Source organism: Panthera leo, chromosome E2, assembly GCF_018350215.1.
Source record: "Panthera leo isolate Ple1 chromosome E2, P.leo_Ple1_pat1.1, whole genome shotgun sequence".
Lineage (NCBI taxonomy): Eukaryota > Metazoa > Chordata > Mammalia > Carnivora > Felidae > Panthera > Panthera leo.
Window position 1 is genome coordinate 51,122,151 of NC_056693.1, and position 23,680 is coordinate 51,145,830.

The 23,680-nt window shown below is 44.5% G+C and overlaps 1 protein-coding gene across 1 annotated transcript in view; it reads right to left on the minus strand.

The window, feature by feature from the left end:
- ADAMTS18 (ADAM metallopeptidase with thrombospondin type 1 motif 18) overlaps positions 1–23,680 on the minus strand; it is a 140,701-nt gene that overhangs the window by 36,414 nt on the left and 80,607 nt on the right. Inside the window, exons 11-16 of the mRNA XM_042917927.1 lie at positions 21,255–21,350; positions 16,708–16,856; positions 10,103–10,275; positions 5,469–5,599; positions 4,522–4,645; positions 3,574–3,818 (exon numbers count right to left, since the gene is read on the minus strand). Of these exons, the coding sequence (XP_042773861.1) occupies positions 3,574–3,818; positions 4,522–4,645; positions 5,469–5,599; positions 10,103–10,275; positions 16,708–16,856; positions 21,255–21,350 (918 nt within the window). The remainder of the gene's footprint in view (positions 1–3,573; positions 3,819–4,521; positions 4,646–5,468; positions 5,600–10,102; positions 10,276–16,707; positions 16,857–21,254; positions 21,351–23,680) is intronic.

Sequence of the window (23,680 nt, forward strand, 5' to 3'; positions counted from 1 at the left end):
TCACTCTTGACAGACTGTGCGTTTTACACACACACTGTACAGACTATATGTTTTAGCCACATAATTTATGTCTTTGCCATTTTTGTATCTCCAGTGCCTCATACAGGACTAAGCACAGAATGGGCAACCAATGAATGTTTGCTTAATGTTCTCCTTATCAGACATGGAAAAGAACAGACATGGAAATGAACAGAGGAAAAGTGCTTTGAAAGTAGTTATCCAGAACAATACCAACACGGTGGTCGAAGACAGGAACGAGCTAAGATATTGGGAGGAGCGGATGAATACACATGAAGGAGAGAAACATTATCCCCCCAGTGCCATCGCCATCAACAAGAACTTAGTGAACGTTTAGGAATTTTAAAAGGCCGGGAGAGAAAGTGCTTTCTTTCACAGACTTAGACTTGCTAAGATGGATGGAACAGCATTTCTCATTTTGGAAGTTCCCACCCTTTGATTCCAGCATCCCATAGGATTGCTAAAACACATTCAACATTTTTATATTGGAATGAACACATTTTTGGCTCCCAAAGTATTCATTTTGGTTCAATCCATAGTTGTATGGAAAGGCACGTGAACTTTACTTAACTTCCTTTAAAGACTATAGCCGTGGATTACTTGGATACTGATACATGGTGTCATTTTGGAAAATGTATGTTATTGCTTATTGTGATTTAAATTTCAAAAATCACTGTGTTCTCCTGATCTTGGAAAGGTAGGAGCATGGGATAAAAACTGCGCAGAAATTTGATGTCCTCCCGAGGACATATTAAAATTATATATTTAAATATAATTAAACTTATAATTTAAAGTAAACTTTAAATATTAAAATCATTAACCCCAATTCTTTGAAAAGATAAAACAGACATAATACTAGGTGACTAGACTTTTTTTTTTTTTTAGCTCCTAACATAGTTGCAACTCTTGAATGAAACCCTAACTCCTTTAAAATACAAGCAAGGCACATCCAATTAATCATACGAATTTCCCGCTCCATGGTCTCCAGACAGGTCGCATTCCTAAGATGTTAATTTAAGCTTTCATTCAACCTCTAAGTAGAATGAGTCCATAAAGCAAGACTCTACAACAACAGCTAAGCAAATGTGATCTTAACGCATTGTGGCAAAATCGCAACCTTGTCTTAACAGAGATATTATCACAGCTCTTGTTCTATTTATATTGTAGTAGGAAATTATTTAAAAAGTACTCTACATGTCCAGTTGAACCTGGGGAAGACTTTATGTTTTTCTAATTTTGTTTAGATCTCGCCAATAGTTCTCCTTACATTTTGACCTATTTTCAAGGAGGTGTCTGTGTGTGCAAAGAGAACGACGAGGGACCAAATTTGCAGAACGCCATCACCAGTTAAGGCCCTTCTTCCATTTCTCAAAGCTAACTCCTACCCATCAGGGGACATTTAGGACCGGCTGGATACCCCCCGAAGATTTAGTTTTAGGCAGGGCTACAAAATATGGATGGAGGAGAGAAGGAATCAGGTTTAACTGAAGACAAAGCGTAAACGCAAATAGCAACTCCAGGCTGGTCTCATGTTCAGTGACAATGCGTCAATTATCTGGTTAATTCGATCAACGCAGACAGCGCCAGGGGGGTATTTCGGGTTCCAGAGATGAAAGAAAGAAGGATCTCTGTCATTCTGCTTTGCTCTTCCCATCATTTCTGGCCTTATTCTTTGTTGTGGTCTTTCTGCAAATAATCTCTGTGTAATGGCAAACCTTGAGTCGCAGGCGGGATCGTGCCAACCTACTAGAAAAGCTTTGCGTTCACGAACAAGACCGGAGAGAGAAACGACGACAACAAACGGGTACCTGTCACGAGGCAGTAAAAAACCTAGTTCTCACCCGGAATGATGTGTGCACTTTATTCCGATCGCCCTCGGCAGGAGCCGTGAGAAGCATCCCGCCCGCTTCCGGACTCGGGTTGTTTTGTGGCCACAGAATTTGGTTTGCGTACGTTTGCTCAGAGATGGATCAAAGGCCTCTTGGCAACACTAATGAAGCGTCGTTGCTCTAAAACTCCTACCTTGCAAGCTAAACATACGTGTCTAAAGAAAAGAGAACTTTCCTGAAGAGACGGAAAAGAGGTTTCCCGCTCAGATGCTTGATGGAAAAGAAACAGAACATCGAATCCAAATGAACAAACAAAAGGTTTGCAACAATACCCAAAAATCTTGAATCAGAATTCCATTCTTATGCGGTAGGGTTAATGAAAGGGTCATTTCGGGGACTGGATCCACTGCTGAGCTCCCAACCACCCCAACTTTAGTCCAATGTGATGTAGACTTCGTGCTCTCGTGTCTGAAATCCAAGAGCTGAGAGGGTTGGAAGACGCTTTCCTAACTACGGCTTTTCTCCGAGCAGGTGATGCAAGATCTCTAAGGGACCTCCCACCACACAGACAGAGGTGACAGGACTTAGTATTTCAAGTGACAAGATAATAGGAATTTTAGTGAATTAACAATCATGGTCACCATCTAGAACCACGGTGCAAACTCAAGCATCTACTGAGGCCGTAAGTTCCCTGCTCTTGAGAGATGTCCAAATCTCTATTTTTAATGTTTATTTCTTTCTTTTTGAGAGAGAGAGAGAGAGAGAGAGAGAGAGAGAGATGGAAAGAGGCAGAGAGAGAGAGAGAGAGACAGAGAATCCCAAGCAGGTTCTGTGCTGTTAGTGCAGAGTGGGACACAGGCCTTGAACCCACAGAACCATGAGATCATGATGTGAGCTGAAATCAAGAGTCAGAAGCTTAAGTGACTGAGCCACCCAGGCGCCCCCAAATCTCTCGAAGAGATTTCTTATCATCTTTATAAGAAATCACAAGCAGATACACTGGCTGATTTTTATCCGTCCACTGTTTTTCTCTTACCTCTAAGGAAATAACAGCCTGCCAAAGTAAGGTGGTTTGCTGGTATTAAAACCTTCTTGGCAGGGGCACCGGGTTGGCTCAGTTGGTGAAGTGTCTGACTTCCGCTTAGGTCATGATCTTACGGTTTGTGAGTTCCAGCCCCGCGTCAGGCTCTGTGCTGACAGCTCGGAGCTTGAAGTCTGCTTTGGATTCAGCGTCTCCCTCTCTCTCTCTGCCCCTCCCCTGAACTCTCTCTCTCTCTCAAAAATAAACACACCGCAAAACTAGCTATAAAAAAACTTTCTTGGCATTCAGTCAAGTGTTCTTTCCACTAGATCATTCTACCTCCTAGGCCAGTGGACCTATGCGGTGAATAGGGGCAAGAGGCTTATCCAAACGGCAGATACAGACAACATGGGATTATCTCAAGGGCATTCCTCCTCTACTCCCTAACGTTCATGGCGGTCAAGTGCAGGGCTGAGAAGCTGGCACCTCAATGTGAAAACCGGCACCCTGTCTTGGAGACCCATCAGATTCCCACCCTCTTTGCCAAAATACGAGCTGCCGTCTGTTCCTCTTGGCACTTGGCGAGTTGGCTCACTAGGAAACAGATCTGCACGAGAAGGGGCATTCCTCGAGCTAGCTCAGAGCGGGCCATCACTACCAACACAGCGAGAGGCACCGAGAAGTGAACAAACAGAAGGTGCTTACTTCAAAGACCAGCGTCTCGTTGGTAGGTCCTGGCGCATACAGACGTTCCGGGTGGTTGAAGGCCCGCTGGTACTCAAACACGGTCCCAGCGAAGGTGAACTCCCCAGGCCAGTCGATGCTCCAGCCCCCCGTGAGGTAATACTTCTGACCGAGGCTTCTGACTGCCAGGTAACCAGCGGAGGGCTGTAGCTCCTGGACCTCGATGCTTCGGGCCCCCGCTGGCACGGTGACTACAGGATAATATTCTAAACGGGAAGAACAGAACATTGCTGTTTTCCACGTTGCACACTGCAGCAACGGGGCCAAGATGCTCAGAGATGTGGTGATGTCCACTCTTCTAGAGCGGGGCGGGGGCACCACGAGTGCACATTCGTTCCCGCTCTACGAAGTGCAAACCATCAGTGATGTCACTTTCTCAGGGGAAGGAACACCAGAGAGCAAGTGTATGTTCCTTCCCCAAGGACCTGTGTGTGGACAGCAGGGACGCTCTTCTCCTTTCCAGAACAACCAAGGCCACAAAATCCAAGAACGCTTTCTATTTTCCATCTACCTGGGAGAAGGTAGTGATGTTCAGGACAGAGCACTCTGCGTTTCATTTTACTCAAGATTCATTTGGAGAAGTGCTTTGGGTATTCATGTAACGTTGTGAGTGCGGCTCAGGGGTCACATCCTGAATCGGAAGCTTCGAAAGGAGTCCTTTGTGTAACAAAGGCGGGGAGAACGTGGGACGGACTGCCAGGTAGAAAGGCATCTGTGTGACACGCCTCTGAGTCGGACGTGTTGGCCGAACCCCTCGCCCCGAGAAACCACCTCTGCTGTCCTTGCAACGTGTCTGAGACATCGTCCTCTGTATGTCAGGCGAGCTGGTGCATGGCTCGACCATACCCAGCTTGACTCAAACGTGCTCAGCGGCAAAGCCACGGCCACGAAACAGCAGGCGTCTCTTACCATTTGCCTTGTGCTGGTTGAGGTACAGGCCTTTATAAAACTTGCAAGTTGAATTATCCCCTTTGCAAACACCACACGCGTCCAAAACTGCGTTAGAGCCCAGTTCATGGTCGCATCCCACTGGCTGTGACAAAAATAAATAAATAGATAAAGTGCGAAAATCAAGGATCAGAAAAGCCCGTGGGTAAGAATAACCAAGACGTATGTACATGGGTCCCTGTTTTTTTCTCTTAAGAAAATCAGAAAGCGAGTACAGTTTTAGGGTTAAAAGCAGAGTCTCAAGTTTGACCGGGGGTTCCAATCCTTCCTCTGCCTTGACCAGAGGTAGGACTAGGGAAGTTCTAGAACTCATCTAAAGCTTGCTTAGTCTCTTCATTTGGAAAACTGGAATAAAAAGTCACTGGCAAGTGAGCTCTGCTGCTGAAACATAACAATGCTGGGCCACCTGCATGACCCCCACCCCTCCCCACTCAATCCCCCCAAAGAACACACACACACACACACACACACACACACACAGGCTCACGATGGAATTAAAAGGCAGACTAACTGGCCGTAAATATGAGTACTGTTTCATAACACATCTGTGGGGCTCTAACCACATAACAAAAAACATACTTAGCAAACATGCTGGGCAAGTTTACTATTATCTATATTCTTATTTAATTGTTGCGACTACTGGGTGTAGCAAGGTATGTCATCATCTCCATTGCATACACGTGGGGACGGAGTGAAGAGGAAGGAACTAAAAATGTCTGACGGGGTCTCGCAGAGAGTAAGTGGGGACATTGGAGACAGTCCTCAGTTCTGATTTGCCAACAGAGCCCTTGTCCCCACGCCGCCTTTTCTCCAGACACAGAATCTCTTGTATCACTTCTCACGGTACACGTTTGGTATGAGGAAACACAAGCGTGACCACACGTCCCAAAGTAGAAATGTTCGCTTACTTCACAGATCCCATCAATACAAACGTCGCGTTTGTTTGGGGAGCAAGGAGTTCCGTCTTTCACCTTGCCAGACATTGCGAAAAAAAATTCAAAGTTCTCAGCCTTGCAGTACAGTTTACATCGATCTGCCTCTAGAAGCAAAGACAGCAGGACAGGACGTGATCAGGAGGAAATCACCGGAAAATGACATGATGACCAAAAAGGGTACATTACATATATTTAGAAAGCGACCGTGACTGAAATGGTCAATGTTACGATTTTGCATGTGGGTATGGGTGTGCACGCACGAATGCACGTCTACGTGGCTTTTAAAAACCTGAATCCCATTTACAATTCATGTAAAACTGCTTTCACACACAACCATTTTATTTTTCTAATCCTTGGTAAGAGCCACAATACACGTGACGGGTGGGTTGTACAGCTACCCTCATCGGTTAGCAAATATCTCAGGCTTTCCAGGACTTAGGGTCCACTATGGACGATATAAAAATGGAGGAGTGTTTCTGTGTTCCAATAAAACTTTATTTAAAAAAAAGAAAACAGGTCAGATTTGTCCCTCAAGCCATTGTTTGCTGACCTTGACTTAAGACATGGATTACTTTAGATATTTATTGAGAAAAAAGCTTAGGCACTTTGGGGAACAACAACAACAAAAAAGACATATGGTTCATGTTTATAAAACATACAGAGAATAACCATGTCATAAAAATGAGGAGGAAACAAACTGAACCTAAAGGCCAAAAAATGTAACTTTTATTGACTCCAAAGTGCCTGGGAAGTTTCTGGTATCACAGGCAAGAAGAAAAAAAAATTTACTGTGTTTCTACAGAGCTCTTGCTATCGGAAAGGAATTATGCCAATTTCCCAAATACAAATCGTTCTTCTTGGCCAGCACGGCCAGATGACATTTCTCACAGGAGACTGCGTGGGCGACAGCACACGAAAGCCCTGACGACAGCTGCACAACAAACGTGTAAACAGTTTTCAAATAGCTGTGCATCACAGAACCTCTCAGGAACAAAGTCCAAACTTCGATGCGAAAGCAGTTAGATTAATGTGATCCAAGTATGCAGATGTGTGGGTGGGCTAAAAGTCTCTCCTTTACCTAGAAGTTTCTTTTTTAATTTTAAGGTTTTTTTTTAATGTATTTTGAGACAGAGAGAGAGACAGACAGACAGACAGAGGGAGAGCATGCGAGCACACGCAAGCGGGGGAGGGGCAGAGCGAGAGGGGGAGAGAGAATCCCAAGCAGGTTCCATTCTGTCAGCGCAGAGCCCAATGAGGGGCTCAATCTCAGGGAGCGTGAGATCATGACGAGAGGCAAAACCAAGAGTTGGATGCTTAAATGAGCCACCCATATGCCCCTAGAAATTTCTTTTAATAGCCTTATTAAATACCTCCTAATTTTTGTACATGAGATTGTGGAAGACATATCTATACCCTTTCTTTTCTCCATCATGCCCAGGAATTGACAAGCTCTAGAAAGTTCTGTTTTTCCCCGCACAAGCTCCTGGGCAAGTCTGTGAACTAGTCTACTGGAAACAAAGCAGGAAAAAAGTCTCACTACCGGAAGACAAAGACTGCCTGCATTTATTTAGAATCTTCCCTTGTTCTTCCCAAACTGCTGAATTGTCACAAGACCTTTAAATCAGGGTCGATCTTTCCTGATTCTTAGTACACATTAGAAGGAGAAGAAGCAGAGACCCCAGGCTTAAGTCAACGTTGTGCCCCCGCATCTAGCAGAATGGCTCCTGTGCCATAAATGCTCAGTAAACATCTGTGAGTGAGTGAATAAAATGGCAGGCTCCTTACTTAATAAGGCTGTGATTAAATGAGTGAAAAGCTTGGAAACCAAAAAATATTTTACAGGTGGGGTGTCTGGGTGGCTCAGTTGGTTAAGTGTCCAACTTCGGCTCAGGGCGTGATCTCACGGTCTGTGAGTTAGAGCCCCACATCAGGCTCTGTGCTGACAGCTCAGAGCCTGTATTTGGGAAACTGGTGTAATTCCTTTCTGATAGCAAGCTCTGTAGAAACACAGTAAATTTTTTTCTTCTTACCTGTGATACCAGAAACTTCCCAGGCACTTTAGAGTCAATAAAAGTTACATTGTGTGTTAAAGCAGTTTTACGTGAACTGTAAACGGGATGCAGGTTTTTAAAAGCCACGTACACGTGCATTCATGCATGTACACCCATGTGTTCGGATTCTGTGTTTCCCTCTCTCTCTGCCCCTCCCCTGTTCGCACTCTGTCTCTCTCTCAAAAATAAAATAAAAACATAAAAGAAATTTAAAAATTATTTGACAGGTTAGATTTACTTGCTTGGGGCACCTGGGTGGCTCAGTCAGTTAAGGTCCCGACTCTTGATTTCAACTCAGGTCATGATCTCACAGTTCGTGAGTTCAAGCCCCACATCAGGCTCCATGCTTTCAGTGTGGAGCCTGCTTGGGATTCTCTCTCTCTCTCAAAATAAATAAATGTAAAAAAATAATTAGCCGGTTAACTTTCTCCTCATGTACTCGACACAGAACCTATTTAAAGGGTGATAACAAAACACATTCCATAAACACTGAATTTGAACGAAAGGCGCATTGTGGGAACGACCAAGGAATACCCAAGAAGACAAAGCAAAGAACAGAAGGGCAAGTGAAAGGAAGGACAAGAGAGTCTGGAGGAAAGAGCCACACGTGAGAAACAGGGAACCACGGGAGTATACAACCAAGAGAAAATCAATCTTCAAAGGCTGGATTGGAGAACACCTTACTGTATTCTACCCAACTGTCCCCGGGAACCTGTGTGCAGAGCCCCTCCTAGATAATAACTCAGTCCCTGGTAGGAGGCCTCCAGTGAAGGAGAGCCTACGACTCATGAAGGGGAGATACATCCATTACGGACAGTTGGGATTTATGTCTTCACTCATTCATTCTGGAAGTGACAAGCATGTGGCAAGGGCTATTCTCAGATGCTGGAGATACAAGCATGCTCAAAATGGACCAAGGCTTCATCCCACGAAATGTAAATTCTCGTGGGGAGAAAAATAATGAAAAAGTGATTATATAATATAAGCTCATGCACAAGTAAGAGCTATGAAGAATCCAGCAGGTTAAGGATTCAGAGGATGACAAGAAGGAAGGATATTCTGGGTAGGCTGGCCACAGAGGCCTCCCGGGGGAGGTACTACATCTAGGAAGTTCTTAGCCCTTGAATTAAGTCTGTCCTCTGAAGCGATTTCAAATAAATCTAAATCCCCTTCTAGTTATTATCTCTGAATTTTTGTAGGTAACTAGTTACTTTTTCCTTGCCCTTGGCAAGCTTCCAAATTATTCCACTGGAGAATTCTTTGTCAAACGAATGTATTCCCAGCCTTATCACTGAAGGCCAAGAGAAAATGAAACGGCCCTTAGACAAGCTAACTTTGCAGGCACACATTTATTCCAGAAAACACGAAAGAGGTGTACCATTGAGTGTAACTTTCAAAAACGGTTTAAAACTCATTAATAAAGGTTGTACATATCTCTTAGTGCAGTTTAAAACCCTGGACACAGCCATAAATGCTGAGTTTCTATTTTTAAAAAAAACGTGTACAGATTGCTCGTTGCTTCCTCCCAAGGCACAGATTTCAGAATTTTCACGTCCATCTACCCCTGGGCTTTTGGACAAACAGTCATGACCCAGGACCATGTCAGCGCTCCTGCAATGGTTGAACTGATGCTGAGCAAAGTGCCACTACCCTCTCCTTTGATTTGCTACGTGTTGTGTGTTGTCTCTGACTCTGCTCCCTTCTCTACTGTAACCGGTAACACAGGTTCATCTCGAGCTTTTGCTCAGCTACATCCCTCGAGTTTAGTTCCCACGAACTGTCACTAAATTCAGTGTGTCCCCATTCTGCACGTGTGCACTGGGGGGTTCACAGTTATCCTTTCTCAAGGGAGGATGGCTGGGTTTTGATAAAGCAAGTGAATGGAAGTAAGAGAAAGCAAATAACCAGAAGGGTGACAACTTAGTCTGCGGAGGCAAGACGTTAAATTTGTATGTAAGGCATTAAATTTGTGGGACTAAAATAAATGTTTTGATACTTAGGTAAAATAAAAACAATTTAATATAAAAAAGTAAAATACAAGCCATAACTTTAAGTAATAAGTACTGAGAACCCAGAAGAGAGACAATTTTAAATTCATGGCCGTGTGTGTGTGTGTGCATGTGTGTTTATACCCTGCAAATAGGCCTTCCCAAGCGTGCAATCGTCTGACATGTCAGTTGCTGAATATGGTGTCTCTATAGGGCATATATGATTTCACGAGTTTTTGGTCTGGACAATTCAGACCAATTTCAATTAACATCCCCGGGAGACTTAATTGCTGACATGCCAAAGGTAAGTTTAGAAATATAAGTACACTCCAAATACACGAACCCTTTGGCTGCAGATGTGGGGGACAAGGGGTGTCTTGTGAAGAAAAAAGTAGTGAAAAATAAACAAAACTCATGGACGTGAATGGAAAGCTGGGCCAGGACGGGTCTGGGGGATGATGTCAACACTGACACTCTTTTGTACAGGCAGCAATTTCTCCTGTGTGTTCATTCACATTACTGTCCACAGAGAGACATCGTGGTTGGAGGTCTGTAGAGACCGAATTACCTTCCACTTTTGTGTAGGGTTTCCACTGGTAGAACCATCCACGGAAAGGTTTGCTGTTATATTCTGCACATTGCTGGGCTCGGAAATCCAAGCTATTTTCACTGCAAGGGTTAATATTGCACAGCTGATATATGCGGCTAGAACCTGGACAGAACTTGCCACCATACTGAGGCCTAAAAATAAAATTAAAGAGCTTTAGTACTAGAGCTCACTATGAGTCACAAGCAATAATAAAGGAGGGACAAGCAAGACAAACACTGTCACAAGCTATGCAGTGCATACAGTCCATCAAAAGAATGGAAATAACGTTGTATACAACACACCGCGTCCCTTCTTGTATCCATGGTGGGCATGACCCATCAATCAAGGATTTCCCTTTCTTTCCTAAGTATAGGCCTTGGGTAGGCACCCACTGCTCAGCAACGAGCTCCAGATTAGATAAAACTTATTTGCCATCTCTGATCCAAGTTTTACATTCTGGCAATTTCCTTAAAGAGTTGATGAAGGCATCTTCTCGACACTGATCATATCGCCAGCATTAGGGACACTCGTAAATGCACCTAACACGTTCTTATGAATGTGCATATGTGTCCGTGTGCCACACTCACGGACACACGCACCCCACATGGGTATCAAGACTCTTCCGACGTGGACCCGACCTACTCTCCAGCTCGCCTCCCATTTCTGAACACACTCAGCTTTCTAGAGTGTGCTCTCCACCTGCTGCCACGTAGGAGGTTGGGACACGGAAGAGAAAGAACAAAAAGCCCCATTCGCCAAGATCTCCAATCCAGCTTTGTCAGTCATTGAGCTCGTATTCTGATTATTTATTGTCCGACTTGTCTATGTTTTATTCCAGTTGATCCTAAACTGTGAACAAAAATTCCCTTGTTTTCATCTGCATAATCACTTTTTAACTTCGTAGGTGGCCTCCTCCTCTCCTGCCAAGCACAATGGGAAATGGATTTCCAGAGAAGGGAATCCCATTAGAACATAAATAATTATGATCTAATGGCAGGCTCTTTAAGATCTCGGTAGGCAGACTGCAAAAACCAGAAGGCAATCTAAAAAAAAAAAGGAGCATAAACCAAACTGAAAATTCCCAATAACGTCTTAACCAGCTCCTTCCAGGCACAAAACAATCGCTCCTTCTCCTTCCTATCTTTTTGCAGTTTGCTCCAAAGGCTAAAACCCAGCTATGGATCATCTCACACAAAAGCTCAACACAAACATGTAATATGAAAGAAGGCTCCGGGTGAATAAACTTATGTGACTAAAATTCCTTGTCTCTTTAGGAAGCACAAGAATGCTGTAAAACACCCCTGGATTTGCTTCAGCATATTTTATCCAGTCTTCATGTAAGTGCATGCTAAGATGGATTCAACAGGAACGGGAAGCGTCACACCGCCAGAGTGAGATTGCTTCGCTATTTCGGAACATTCTGGGGCGGCTACTCCAACATTCAGCAGTCACCGTGCTGGATCAAGTCCCCGAAGACTTCTTAAATCATTATCTAAAAAGCGCTTAAAAAAAAGCCCTTAAAGTGCCATATGATAGCCTTTCTATTCACGGTCACCTTCAGAAGGCATATTTAAAACTTTCTTAGTTTAAGACTTTCTAAGATTTCTGGGGCGCCTAGGGTGGCTCAGTCGGTTGAGCGTCCGACTTCGGCTCAGGGCATGATCTCGTGATCCGTGAGTTCGAGCCCCGCGTCGGGCTCTGTGCCCACGGCTTGGAGCCTGGAGCCCGCTTCGGATTCTCGGTCTCCCTCCCTCTCTGCGCCCAAAAAAAGAAAAAACATTAAAAAAACTTTTTTTTTTCCAATTAGAAACGAAAAGACATTCTGAGATGTTTACAAACAACCTTCATTTAGACTACTCAGTTTCAAGGCCGTGAAAGGACCACAGGTGTTACTATTGCAACTGAGAAACCCTAACACAGAAAAGATCTTGAAACTTCTATAGCACCTCCTCTTTTTGTAGATGAAGCGAAAAATGGCTGAGGAGGTTCATAAAACTTGCCGAATGAAGATCACACAGCCAGCAAGAGAGGGAACGCAGCTGAGCCCCCTACCTTCCACTCCACCTGCATTTAACTGAGCGAGGCAATAACAGAGGCCGGCATGGAAGAGGAAAACAGTCATGCACAATGCTTAGGAGGCTGGCCTTTTATAATGAGGCAGATCTGGATTTAAATATCCTCTGCCTCTTCCTCGCTCATCTTTAGGCAATTCTGTTTCACCTTGTAACCTGTCACTGGGGGGCAGTTGTGATGATTAACGGAGATACTGTTTGTAAAGAATTTAGGGCTGACAAATATGGAAGCAGCCCAAGTAGGCATCGGTAGATGAATGGATAAAAATGAGGTGATATATATATATATATATATATATATATATATATATATATATATATACACACACACACACACACACACACACACACACACACACACAATAGAGTACTACTCAGCCATAAAGAAGAATGAAATCTTGCCACATGCAATGACATGGATGGAGCTCGAGAGTACTATGCTAAGCGAAATGAGTCAGAGAAAGACAAATACCCTATGATCTCACTTTATATGTGGAATTTAAGAAACAAAACAATCATGGGGGGCAAAGAGAGAGAAAGCAAACCAAGAATCCGACTCAACTCTAGAGAACAAACTGATAGTTACCGAGGGGGAGGGAGGCGGGAGGATGTGTGAAATGGGGGATAGGGATTAAAAAGTATATTTATCACGAATAAAATAAAATAAAGCAATAAAGAACACAAAGCTCACAAAATAAATGAGATACCATCTTCAAACAACAACAAAAAAAGAATACAGGACTGAGTCTAGGGCAGAGTTAGCACAAAAGAATCCTAACTATTTTCAAATGCTTTCTGCTTTTAACGACTGGTAAGAATCTGCACTTTTCCAGCACATCCTCAAATAGAGGTACATTTTTCTGCAGCTGTAAACAGGAGCGTTGGGATAAATTAACAGAAAATTCCACCAAGACATCCCTTGGTGTACTGAGATTAAAAACAAAAACATAAACGGTCAGAAAGCAAATGTCTGGGAACATGATTTTGTCCTTACATTAGACCATTATAAAACATACTCATATTTACTTCTGCATAATATATCATGTCCTGACTACAAATGTTTGTAATATTGGCTGGGTGATCAGTGGGATCAGGAGGGGAGCTCTGTTAATAAAGAGAGCCAGACAGACTGACTCACTCCTGGGTCCCTCCAGACTTACTCAGTAAGAATATAGGATGGGGCAGGGGGCACCTGGGTGGCTCAGTTGGTTGAGTTTCTGACTTCAGCTCAGGTTGTGATCTCACAGTTCCTGAGTCTGAGCTCCACATCAGGCTCACTATTGTCATCACAGAGCCTGTGTCAGATCTTCTGTCCTCCTCCCTCTCTGCCCCTCCCCCACTCCGTGTGCACTTTCTCTCAAAAATACATAAAAACATAAAAAAAAAAAAAAAGAATATACGATAAGGAAAATCCAGAAATCAGTATTTTTTTAAAGCATGGTTGGTGATTCTAATAATCACCTGAGCCTGGAAATCACCGGTTGGAAAATGGGCCAGAGGTTTGATTCAATTATTATTCTAGAACCATGACTCTCTGGTGGCGTATCATTTGTCGTCAAATAGACTTGCAATTTAGGAAGGTTCTATAATACCTTGGCATGTTTAGTTTTCACTACTCTAATTTTTGCTATTTGCTTGAACAGACTTCATAGAAATTCCACTAGGCTCTTTCAGAGTATAATAATTGAAGAGTCAGAGAACCAGAAACAATGTCCGAGGGTTAAAACCGGGGGCTCTTGTTCTGACTCTATCCCTACCAGCTTGGTGACCCGGGGAAAGATGGCAGCACTTGTGCCCCCCACCTGCCCTGGTTCCTCATTTGTCAAGTGACTGGATTAGACAGCAGGTTGCAACTCACGTCTCTGTTCTAGTTGGGTGGGGAGCAAAGGCCTGGAGAAATGTTTGGAGAAGGTTCCTGAGGCATTGTAGGACCTGGGAGGCAACAGAACTTCTACCAGCTAAAAATGTCCCCCCTACCACGCCTGGCATAGGAAAAAGAAGAAGAAGAAGGGCCACATGTGTGTGGTACCAGTCATTCCAGAACCAGATAACCTCTGAACACTTTGGAAGCGGACAAGTTGGATAAAGCTGTGAACTGGCCAGGAATAATTCATTTTTATGAAACAAAGTATGTTCTGGGAAAACGATCATTAAGTGAAATAAAAGCTCCCCACGCTCCTCACAGGAGAAAATGAAATTGCTTAGGCTGAGTGATGGGAACAGACCAAACGTACAATAAACTAAAGCAAAGGAGAAATCAGTAATTCGAAATGGAGGGGAACCCCCACCCCACCCCAGCTTTACTACAACGAAGTGAAATAACAACAGAGAACAACTAATTCAATTGCCTTGGGACAGCTGCTCAGGTACTTGTTTTGTGACGCATAATTAAAGTAAACAGTATCCTGAGGAGCCTTCATCTGGTTTAAAATGATAAAACACCACCAAATGGAACTACATTAGGGATTCTTTTATTAGGCATTTCCAAAATTACACTATGATATTTCCATGAACAATGCGCTATTATAATGAGAGTTCTCAATCCCACAGATATGAGAGAGGTTTTAATTTAAACCTCAGGGGTGTTATTCGTGCACTTTACCAGCAGAGCTATTAAATTAGGTAATCTATTTCTTTCTTGGGAAAATACCGAGATTGTAAAGTGTTGTGATGTATGAAAACCAGATCCATGAAATAGGCTGAAAAAATGAAAAGCAATAGAATGATTTTAGGAATTCTATCCAAGATATGGGCTACGTTCAAAGCACGAGGAGGGTGGTTTTAATAATCTGGTGTAAGCTGTAAATGCATCACAAGCCTGTCTTCCGTCACACCTAGTTACCAGGTCTCGGATAAGCCAGCGAGTTTCAAATGGGGATGGCTTTGCCCCTACAGCACATTGGCCCCCTCTAGTGCCTGGAGACACAGGGTTGTTGGGGAGCGGCAGTCATCCTACTGACATCTGGTGGGTAGAGGCCGGGCCGCTGCCCAACATCCTGCCGTGTGCTGGACAAACCCCGTAACAGAGATTTTCCAGCCTCAAGCGTCCAGAGTGCCGAAGTTGAAAAATCCTGCATCTGCCTGCTATCCCAAATTGCTACCCAGCAAACCATGGTCAAGGTGTCTTCCGACCCTTTCTTTTATCTTGGAACAAACTGGCCTCTTGATCCAGCGCAGATTGCTAACTCGGATGAGATACCAGGTCTCTTTAAAACTTCCCTTTTGCTCCCTCTCGCTTTCCCATTTTGACCAAGGAGGAATCTAGAGCAGGGACAGTACGCTGTCTATGGCCACACGGCTGGAAAGACGCAGGGCCAGGAGGCGAACCTAGGGTCGTGGGATTAGGAGCCTGGGTTCTTGACCTTCAAGCTACACCACCACTCAAACAGTGCTGGAAAACGAAATCCGTTTTCCGAGGACCCATCCCATTCTTCTCTCTCTACCACATTCTCCAAAATTCAATTTCACCGGTAACGCCTCTCTCCACCCCCTCCCCCTTGCTTTTGAGGACTCACCCTCTGCTACCCTGTGCTCCTGATGAGTTTAGGATGAAGGGGTAAAAGCCACACAGAGCCCGGATCCTTGTGCTGGATGCCCACTGCATGCTCCCCAGTATGTCAGGCATTCTACAGACCCAGTTCTAATCCCCACACCCCCAAAACTTCAGAGGTAGGCAGTGTTCTCTCCAATTTATACGTAAGCCCAGGTTCAGAGTTCAAGTGAACTCCCCAAAGTCACGCAGTTAATAAACGGCAGACCCAGGATTTGCAGTCTGAGCTCTCGCTCTCAAACCCAGGCTCTCTCTACATCACTGTGCCAATCAGGAAATGTACATCCCACACGCATTTCACGTGGGAATGAGAGCAGATAAAACGAACATAAAACCGCCTTCGTTTTCAAAGAATACAGACGGCGGTTCAGAATCCCAGCGAGGGTGCCTGCAGGTGGCCAGGGACCAATCTCAGTCCGTAGCCCTTGTGATTAGTCCTCCTGGTGTTCTGTTTTAAGAAAACTGAATTTGTTGTCAATATCTTAACAATCGGGAAATTTCGCACACATTTTCTTTTTTTTTTTTTTTGGACTTCTGGTTTCTCTTGAAAAGTCAGGCAGATCTGTCAACACGTGTTGATGTACATTCCTGCAAGGCAAAAATCGGCATATTTTCCCCAGTTCATCAGTTTGAGACACACACACACACATTCCGCTGGCCTAGCTTCTCTGGTCTACATCACAGGCATTTGATCGTGTGACCGTGTGGCTCTCATTTAGATTCAGAAAGTAGCTCAGACTATTGAGCTGGGTCTCTGGTCGGCGTCGTATTCACGCACAGAGTAACTCCTTGGTTGCTGTTCAGCTCCTGACCGCTTCACCCCTTTCGATGCAAACAGTAAAATCCTAGTTGATTGCTATTAACCAGAGGGAAGAAAACACTTTCAAACAGTATGTAAGCAGAACAAAACAAAAACAGTACATTCTTGCCTTACAAATACTGATTTTCTGTTGCAGCCTTACTTGGGGTTATTGCAGTGTCTCTCTTGATACTTGACTCCGCCACCACAAGTTCGGGAACACTCGGACCACTTCGACCAGGCGGACCACTGGCCGTGGACGGGCCGGGGCCCGTGATCCCCAAACTTGACGCACTGGCCTTGCCGACACCACTGTGAAAAGAACGTGTGACATGTTTCTTGTCAGAGTCCGCCTGGGAAAGGGCAATGAGGTGTAGACACCTGTTCGTGAACAGGAAAAACAAGTATGGGGGCCAAAGGGAGAACGCAGGACACCTCGAGAGCGTTTCTTTGCGGGCCGCGCTTCACGAACACCCGGTCACTCTGCATTTACTGCATGCGTTTTGAAAGGCTGACATCTAGCGAAGACGGGTCTGTCACCAGCCGGCCGAGTAGTACATGCTTTGTGAGCTGTCGAGGTGACGTGTTCAGCTTAGATTCCACCCAAGGGCCAAGGGAGAGCGCGCAGGCGCAGTGACAAGGGTGCCTCCCCCCACCACCTTTAGACACAAGGCTGCTTAAAGAACAATGTGGATCATTCACTCAAGGAGAACCCGTTTTTTAGGTCCTAACACAGAATTTATCATTCTGATTACTCATCATAAAAACAGACATTTTTGTTTATCCCCAGCCATCCCTACAGAGCACGTCTTATGAAACAGACTAGCTCTCCGTCCACACGCATGGTGCTTTTAGGTAACACCCTTTGACCTTACGGCTGTATGAAAGGCTCCTACTCCAGACCCTGAACCGATGACTTTGAACTCTCTTGAGTGTCTTTTATGAATTAGCTCTGGGTCTTTCATTTGCCAACGCTCTGGTCAAGCCAGGGCGAGAGAGCTGTTTTCTGTGCTAACCTTTCCTTCTATTTTCCTTTGTGATACATTCCAGGCTTTGCCGGTCATCTCTGTCCTTGGGGACTGCTTGAGCCTCTCGTAGTGGTTTTATGCCTGTGGTGCTTTTATTATGAGCAAGTTCTGCATGACTTAGTGTAACTGCACACTTTCCTGAAAGCCTCTGCAATGAGATCCAGCGGGTTGAGGTTTGGACCGTGCCAGCTTCTGCCGAAGAGTGAGGGTTGAGTCGCAGAATTATGGGGGAGCTGCTTGACTTTCCAAGTCCTCGCTTTTCCCCTGGGATACATGTGGCTTCTCGGCTGTTTATTGAGTTGCTAGTGCACTGTGCCTGGGTGAAGATACTGCTTCCTTCCTTCGATTCTTGCCGGGTGCGGATTAATTCTTGTGTTTTTAATTTGTCTTTCCCCCGGATTAATTTCACAGTCTGCATGAAATCACAGAACACTGTTGAGAACTTTCAGGGGGAAAGCAGTTGGTTAGTACAGGATTTTGTCTACTGTAAGCAGGAATCAGAATCTACCCTCCCAGGAATCCCCCGGGGCCGGGACTCTCCCCGGCTGAGCCCAGTGGCTGAGACAAAAAAAACAACAGCCAACAACAAGAGAAGCAGTTCCAGTTTATGAAGTTGCTTCTAGGTGCCGGAAATGGTACAGGAACGGGGAGAGAAGGACTTCCCATGCAGGGTCTAACATAATCCTCCCAAGGTGCTACGGAGTTAATAACTATTTCTGGATGAGAGAAACGTAGCAAGGAAATACTAACGCAGCACCACGGAGACGGAGACTCCACTTAAACTCAGTAACCAAAGCTCCTCAACAGGATACGGATCCTTTGCACCTCAGAGGCAAACGGTCCACCGATGTATCTTAACCCTGGTTTCTTTTTCTAAGAAATGTGTTTTAAGATCCATTCCAAACCTTCAATTAATTTAACTTTACTTCACTATTTTTCCGAGTATTGTCTTAGGTTGCTAACGGATTGTTTCCTTCGGCTTGTTCATTCGGTATAGAAATCAGGAATAAATATATAAATGCAACGCACACCGACACACCCTCTTTGGATCTAACTGCAGAGGCTTTTAGGAAAGTGTGCAGTTTTGCTAAGTCATGCAGAGGTTGCTCATAATATACACATATATATACATATACGGACACACACATGCATAATCCACATACACGTATAAAATTCTACACACGCAATTTAGCTATCCATCTATATACATATACTGATATGCACTTCTCCTAATTTCAAATTGAACGGCCAGATATGGGCAGACACCTTTCCTGACAGATACCAAGCACAAGCCTTTCTTTCCTTCTCCACATAAGTAAATAAAAGTATGTGGCTTTTCATATCCTCACACGTTTACAGAAGATTCATGGTACAAAAGTCACCGAATAACCAGGGACAAGATAGGGAGGGAGAAGGATTGGGTCACGTTCCAGTTATAAAGGAACACGTGAACACAACATGGAATAGTTGCTACTCCGTAGGACACTCGAGATAAAGCGCAAGACATGCTTATGCTTATAAGAGCCCTGGCCTCATGGAGTTTACAGTCTCGCGAAGAGTCAGTTTCATCCCCCAGTGGAGGAAGAGTACCACGTACGTAGATGCAATGGTAACCATACCGGTGTGATGATGGATGGAGCTCATCTAAATGCTTTCTGCGCTGGGGACCCTCAGAGTCGAGGGCGTTCCCCCACTATTGAGAACTGCAGTCTGGTCTTCTAAAATAATGATGGGGGTGGGGAGTGGCACTAGGACATCTGTTTTCGAACTTCTGGCTTGAACTGTCTCAGGTTACAGTAACTAAAATCTAACCCGGGGCATTTTCAGCCCCATGGAACTAGATCCCTGGTGTATTTATGTAATAAAAACCTTAGGAGTGCTTGGGTGGCTCAGTCGGTTGAGCGTCTGACTTCAGCTCAGGTCATGATCTTACAGTATATGAGTTCAAGCCCCGGGTCAGGCTCTGTGCTAACAGCTCAGAGCTTGCAGCCTGCTTCGGATCCTGGCGCGCTCTCTCTCTCTCTCTCTCTCTCTCTCTCTGCCCCTCCCCCGCTCATGCTCTGTCTCTCTCACTCTCAAAATAAACATTAAAAAAAATTTTTTTAATGTGAAACCCATGCCATTTGACACTTACTTTCCTCATTTCTTACATCCATTTTTTTCTTGCACATCCCTCTTATGTTTAATGCTGTCGCCTTCATAATCAAAATATACCCACTAATCCTTGAGGTGCAAGTCCTAAATTTTGATGCTTTAAAAAATAAGAATGACTTCAGCACTACTTACATGTTCAATTAATGAATTCACTGCTTTCCCTTACCACACCTAAAACAACTCCATGCATATTTTCAGTGAGAACCCTTATTGGAATTTTCTAAGATGGGTACCTTGGGTGAAAAGTGGCATGTAATGCCTCCATGTTTTAAAGATTCATTTCCTTTAAACTCAAAGAGTTAAAAAAAATGCAAATCTTCTAAAAGATGCTGAGTGACTTAATATCAGAAAGCATTCTCTGAACATTCATTAATTTTCAGGTCCTGTATCTCTACCTTCATGGTCAATCTCTCACTGAATGTCTCTCCCATCCAACTGAGGAACTTCCATTCAAATCCCAGCATCCGTCGTGGTGTACCCACTCACTGTACTTCTTTCTAAGTGCACACCTAATTCTGAGCATCGACAGTAAGTAGGTGCTTAAAGAAGGTATGTTTCAAAAGACGGTCAGAGTTATTGGCTTCTGCACAGGTAGGTCCCCCCACTAGACTGAGTTCTTGAAGAGATAAAACTGAATTGTGTTCATCTTTGTAACCCCAGAGCCTCCTGTCTCTGATATCTAGTAGTCAATAAATTATTGCACGAATGAGTTCACTTTAAATGACCGAGTCTTCTACACAGGCTCGTGCTGCCTTGACAGACCCAAAAGCAGAGACCAAAGAACCTGGAATATCTCCATGCTCTCCTCTTTCATAGCTTCTTGGTTGCGATCTTTCAAAGGAATGCCCCAAATCTGGACCATTTCCTGCTACGTGCACCTCTCCTCCAGACATTAGCAGGGAAGGAGGAAAAAACCCAGGAACTAATATATGAATGTTCTTCATTCAAAACACAGAAATCTCCCATAATCTCCCATATTGGAGACGATTCTTTAGATTGACGGTATTTGCTGGCTCAAGGATTTCTGGTACACCCTAGACGGAGATGCAGCTTATCCTTTGCTAGGAATCCCACTAAGTGATGGGACTCCAGTGAGCATGTCAGAAGCCCAACGATAGGTCCTGGGAGGTGAGCAGTAGGAGCCTTGTATCAGGGTAGAGTCCCTCTTTTGCTACTAAACAGGACATCTGCTCCTTGAAGATCTTCTATACTGAATCAAGTTTAACACAAACAGTATACAATAAAATCCACCAGCTCGCCGAAATAGAAATATTTCATCTAAAAATGGAAACCAAAGGCAAAAAGAAAAAAAATCACCCTAAACACCTGAGCCAACTGGGTTATATTAGCACTGAGTTTTTATAATAACTGCTTAAATAATGCTGATTAATTTAAAGAGCAGTCAGAAAATGTATGCAGCAGTCAAGGTATTCTATTCTGAAGTTACAGTACAGATAATTTGTACAATGGTTTGTTTCTACATGTTATCATGTTTCCAGAACTAGAAACTAACAAGTATGCAGTTTACCATACTCAAGCCACAAACGGTCCCTTCTGCCGCGGGCATGAACTTGGTCTCACACCTGTGACCCACTCGGTGGCACCAAAGGGACTTGCAAATGTCCTGAAAGAAAAGAAGAAGCTGGTAAGGGTGTCAATACAATAAAAATGCAAACATCCAAAGTCTTTTGTATACAATATCATATTTTGAGGCAGCTGGAATGGGACATTGTCCAGGAAGCGGAGGCAAGTGACGTCGGGAGCGGCCAGGTAACCGGTAAATACGCTGTAGCAAATGTACAAGCAGGAAGTTTCCGCACTGCCGACATGGGTGTTTGGTAATGACGGGGAGGTAACGACAGTTCATTTAGGGACCATTTGGCTTGAAACCAAGAGACCTGGTTTGTAATAACAACTACCACCACGAGTGAAACAAAAGAAGCCCAAACTGGAATCAAGCACATCGGATTCAGATCCTCGCCCCCGAATTCGAGGTTCCCAGCCCTAGGGACATGTTACGGAAGGGTCTGAGGTGTGGTTTTCTCGACTGTGGAGATGGTGATCGAAGCACCTCTTTCCTCTGGAGGGTTGTTCTCAAGGGTAAATGATGTAAATGATCATCACCACCGTCCTTATCTTTATAGTAATTTTCAAGCATTTCAGCAATTTTCACACGAGAGCATCAAAGAGCTTAACTCTCATGCTAGACTGTGGCAGGCAGAACACCATCCCCCAAAAATGACCACATCCCTACCACTGGTGCTTGTGACTTTGTGCATTTACGTAGCAAAGGGGAATTAAAGGTGCAGATGCAATCAGGGTTGCAGTTGACCTTGAGGTGGGGAGACTATCTTCGATTTTCCAGATGGGCCCAAGACAACCCCAGGGACCCTTGAAGAGGGCAGGGGTGGATAGAAGAGAGTCAGAGGGAGGACAGCGTGAGGAGGGCCAAGGTGGATGTTGCTGCTTGGAAGGCGGAGGATGGGGCCGCTGAGCCAAGGAATGAAGGAGGCCTGTAGAAGCTGGAGAAGGCAAGAAAATGGCTTCTCTTCCAGAGCTTGCAGGAGGGCCACAAGCCTGCTGACACTTGATTTTAGCCCAGAGGCACTTACCCCGTGTGTCCACCTCCAGAAACGTAAGAAAATAAACATGTGTTGCTTTAAGTCATTAAGTTCATGGAAAGTTAGTAGAGCGGTCATAGGAAACTAATACTAACACCATTTAGTGATGCTCACTAAACGAATTCCACACATAAACTAATTTAGATGAGGGAACTGAACGAGCTATTGACATTTCAAAGCCGCCAAGTCACACAGCTGGTAAGTGGCAAAGGCCAGACTCCAACTGGCCTGATTCCAGCCAGCGTCCTTGACCACTACTCTGGGCTTGGATTTGCCATTAATGGAGGTTGGAAGGCTCTCAGCTTCTCTGGGCCTCAGTTACTTACCTATGAAATAAGGCAACGGAACCAGATTCCTTCCAGCTCCAACAGCTAAAGTTGCTCTTCAGAATTATGTCATTAATGGAATGTCAAAATCATGAAATGTCAGAATGATTCCATTTCGTTTGCCACATTCTATTTACTGGGATAGAAGTATGAATGCATACAATTTGGGGGAAAACATGAACCACCAGGGAGGAAACAAAATGATTTTTGCAGTCACTCGGTGTAACCCTGAAGAGTCAATTAACCGGGCACCCAATTCGCCAAGCATTCTAGCTCGTATCGATTTCATGGTTGGAAAATATGGCAAGGACACGCTTAGGCGTTATTTCACACACAAAAAGTTTTCCACAGAACAAGGAAAGAAAATGGAGGGAAACCAGAGATCTGTGTAGGGAGCCTGATCTTGTGGACCAAAAAAATCCTTCCCCCCCCCCGCAAAAGAGAAGGGGAAGGTGTTCGGGACTCCGCTCGGGAACACCACCAGCAGGAGCCCCACGCAGGTGCCACACATACCACTTTCAAATCTCAAAACAGCTCATAAGACACGATATGTCAATGTTTCCCACAGAAGGGGACCTGGCCACTGACATTAGTAGAAAGCATAAGGCAGTCTGCCAACGAGTGAATCAACTTCATCATCTCCGCGAGCCCTTACATGTGTCACCCCGGGCCTGAGGGAACAACTTAATGTGGAAAAAGAGTCCATATCAAAATGGAGAAATAGGAGGTCACCGTTGAAACAAAGCCACAGTCCGAGAGGCTTTCAGAATTAAACTGTTTTCCCCCTTACAGCCAGCAGGAAGCCATAACCCACACCCCTAGCCTATGTGGCCACCGCCGAAACGACCGTGGGACAGACCGAAGCAAAGGCGACCCAGATTCCACAGCCCGATGCCAAGCCACAGGGCTAAGAAAAAGGGGCAGCTGGAGAAGACCAGGAAAATAAGGCAAAACACAAAAACACAGGATTCCAGAGTGAAATCAGACAGGCTGTATGAACATGTTAT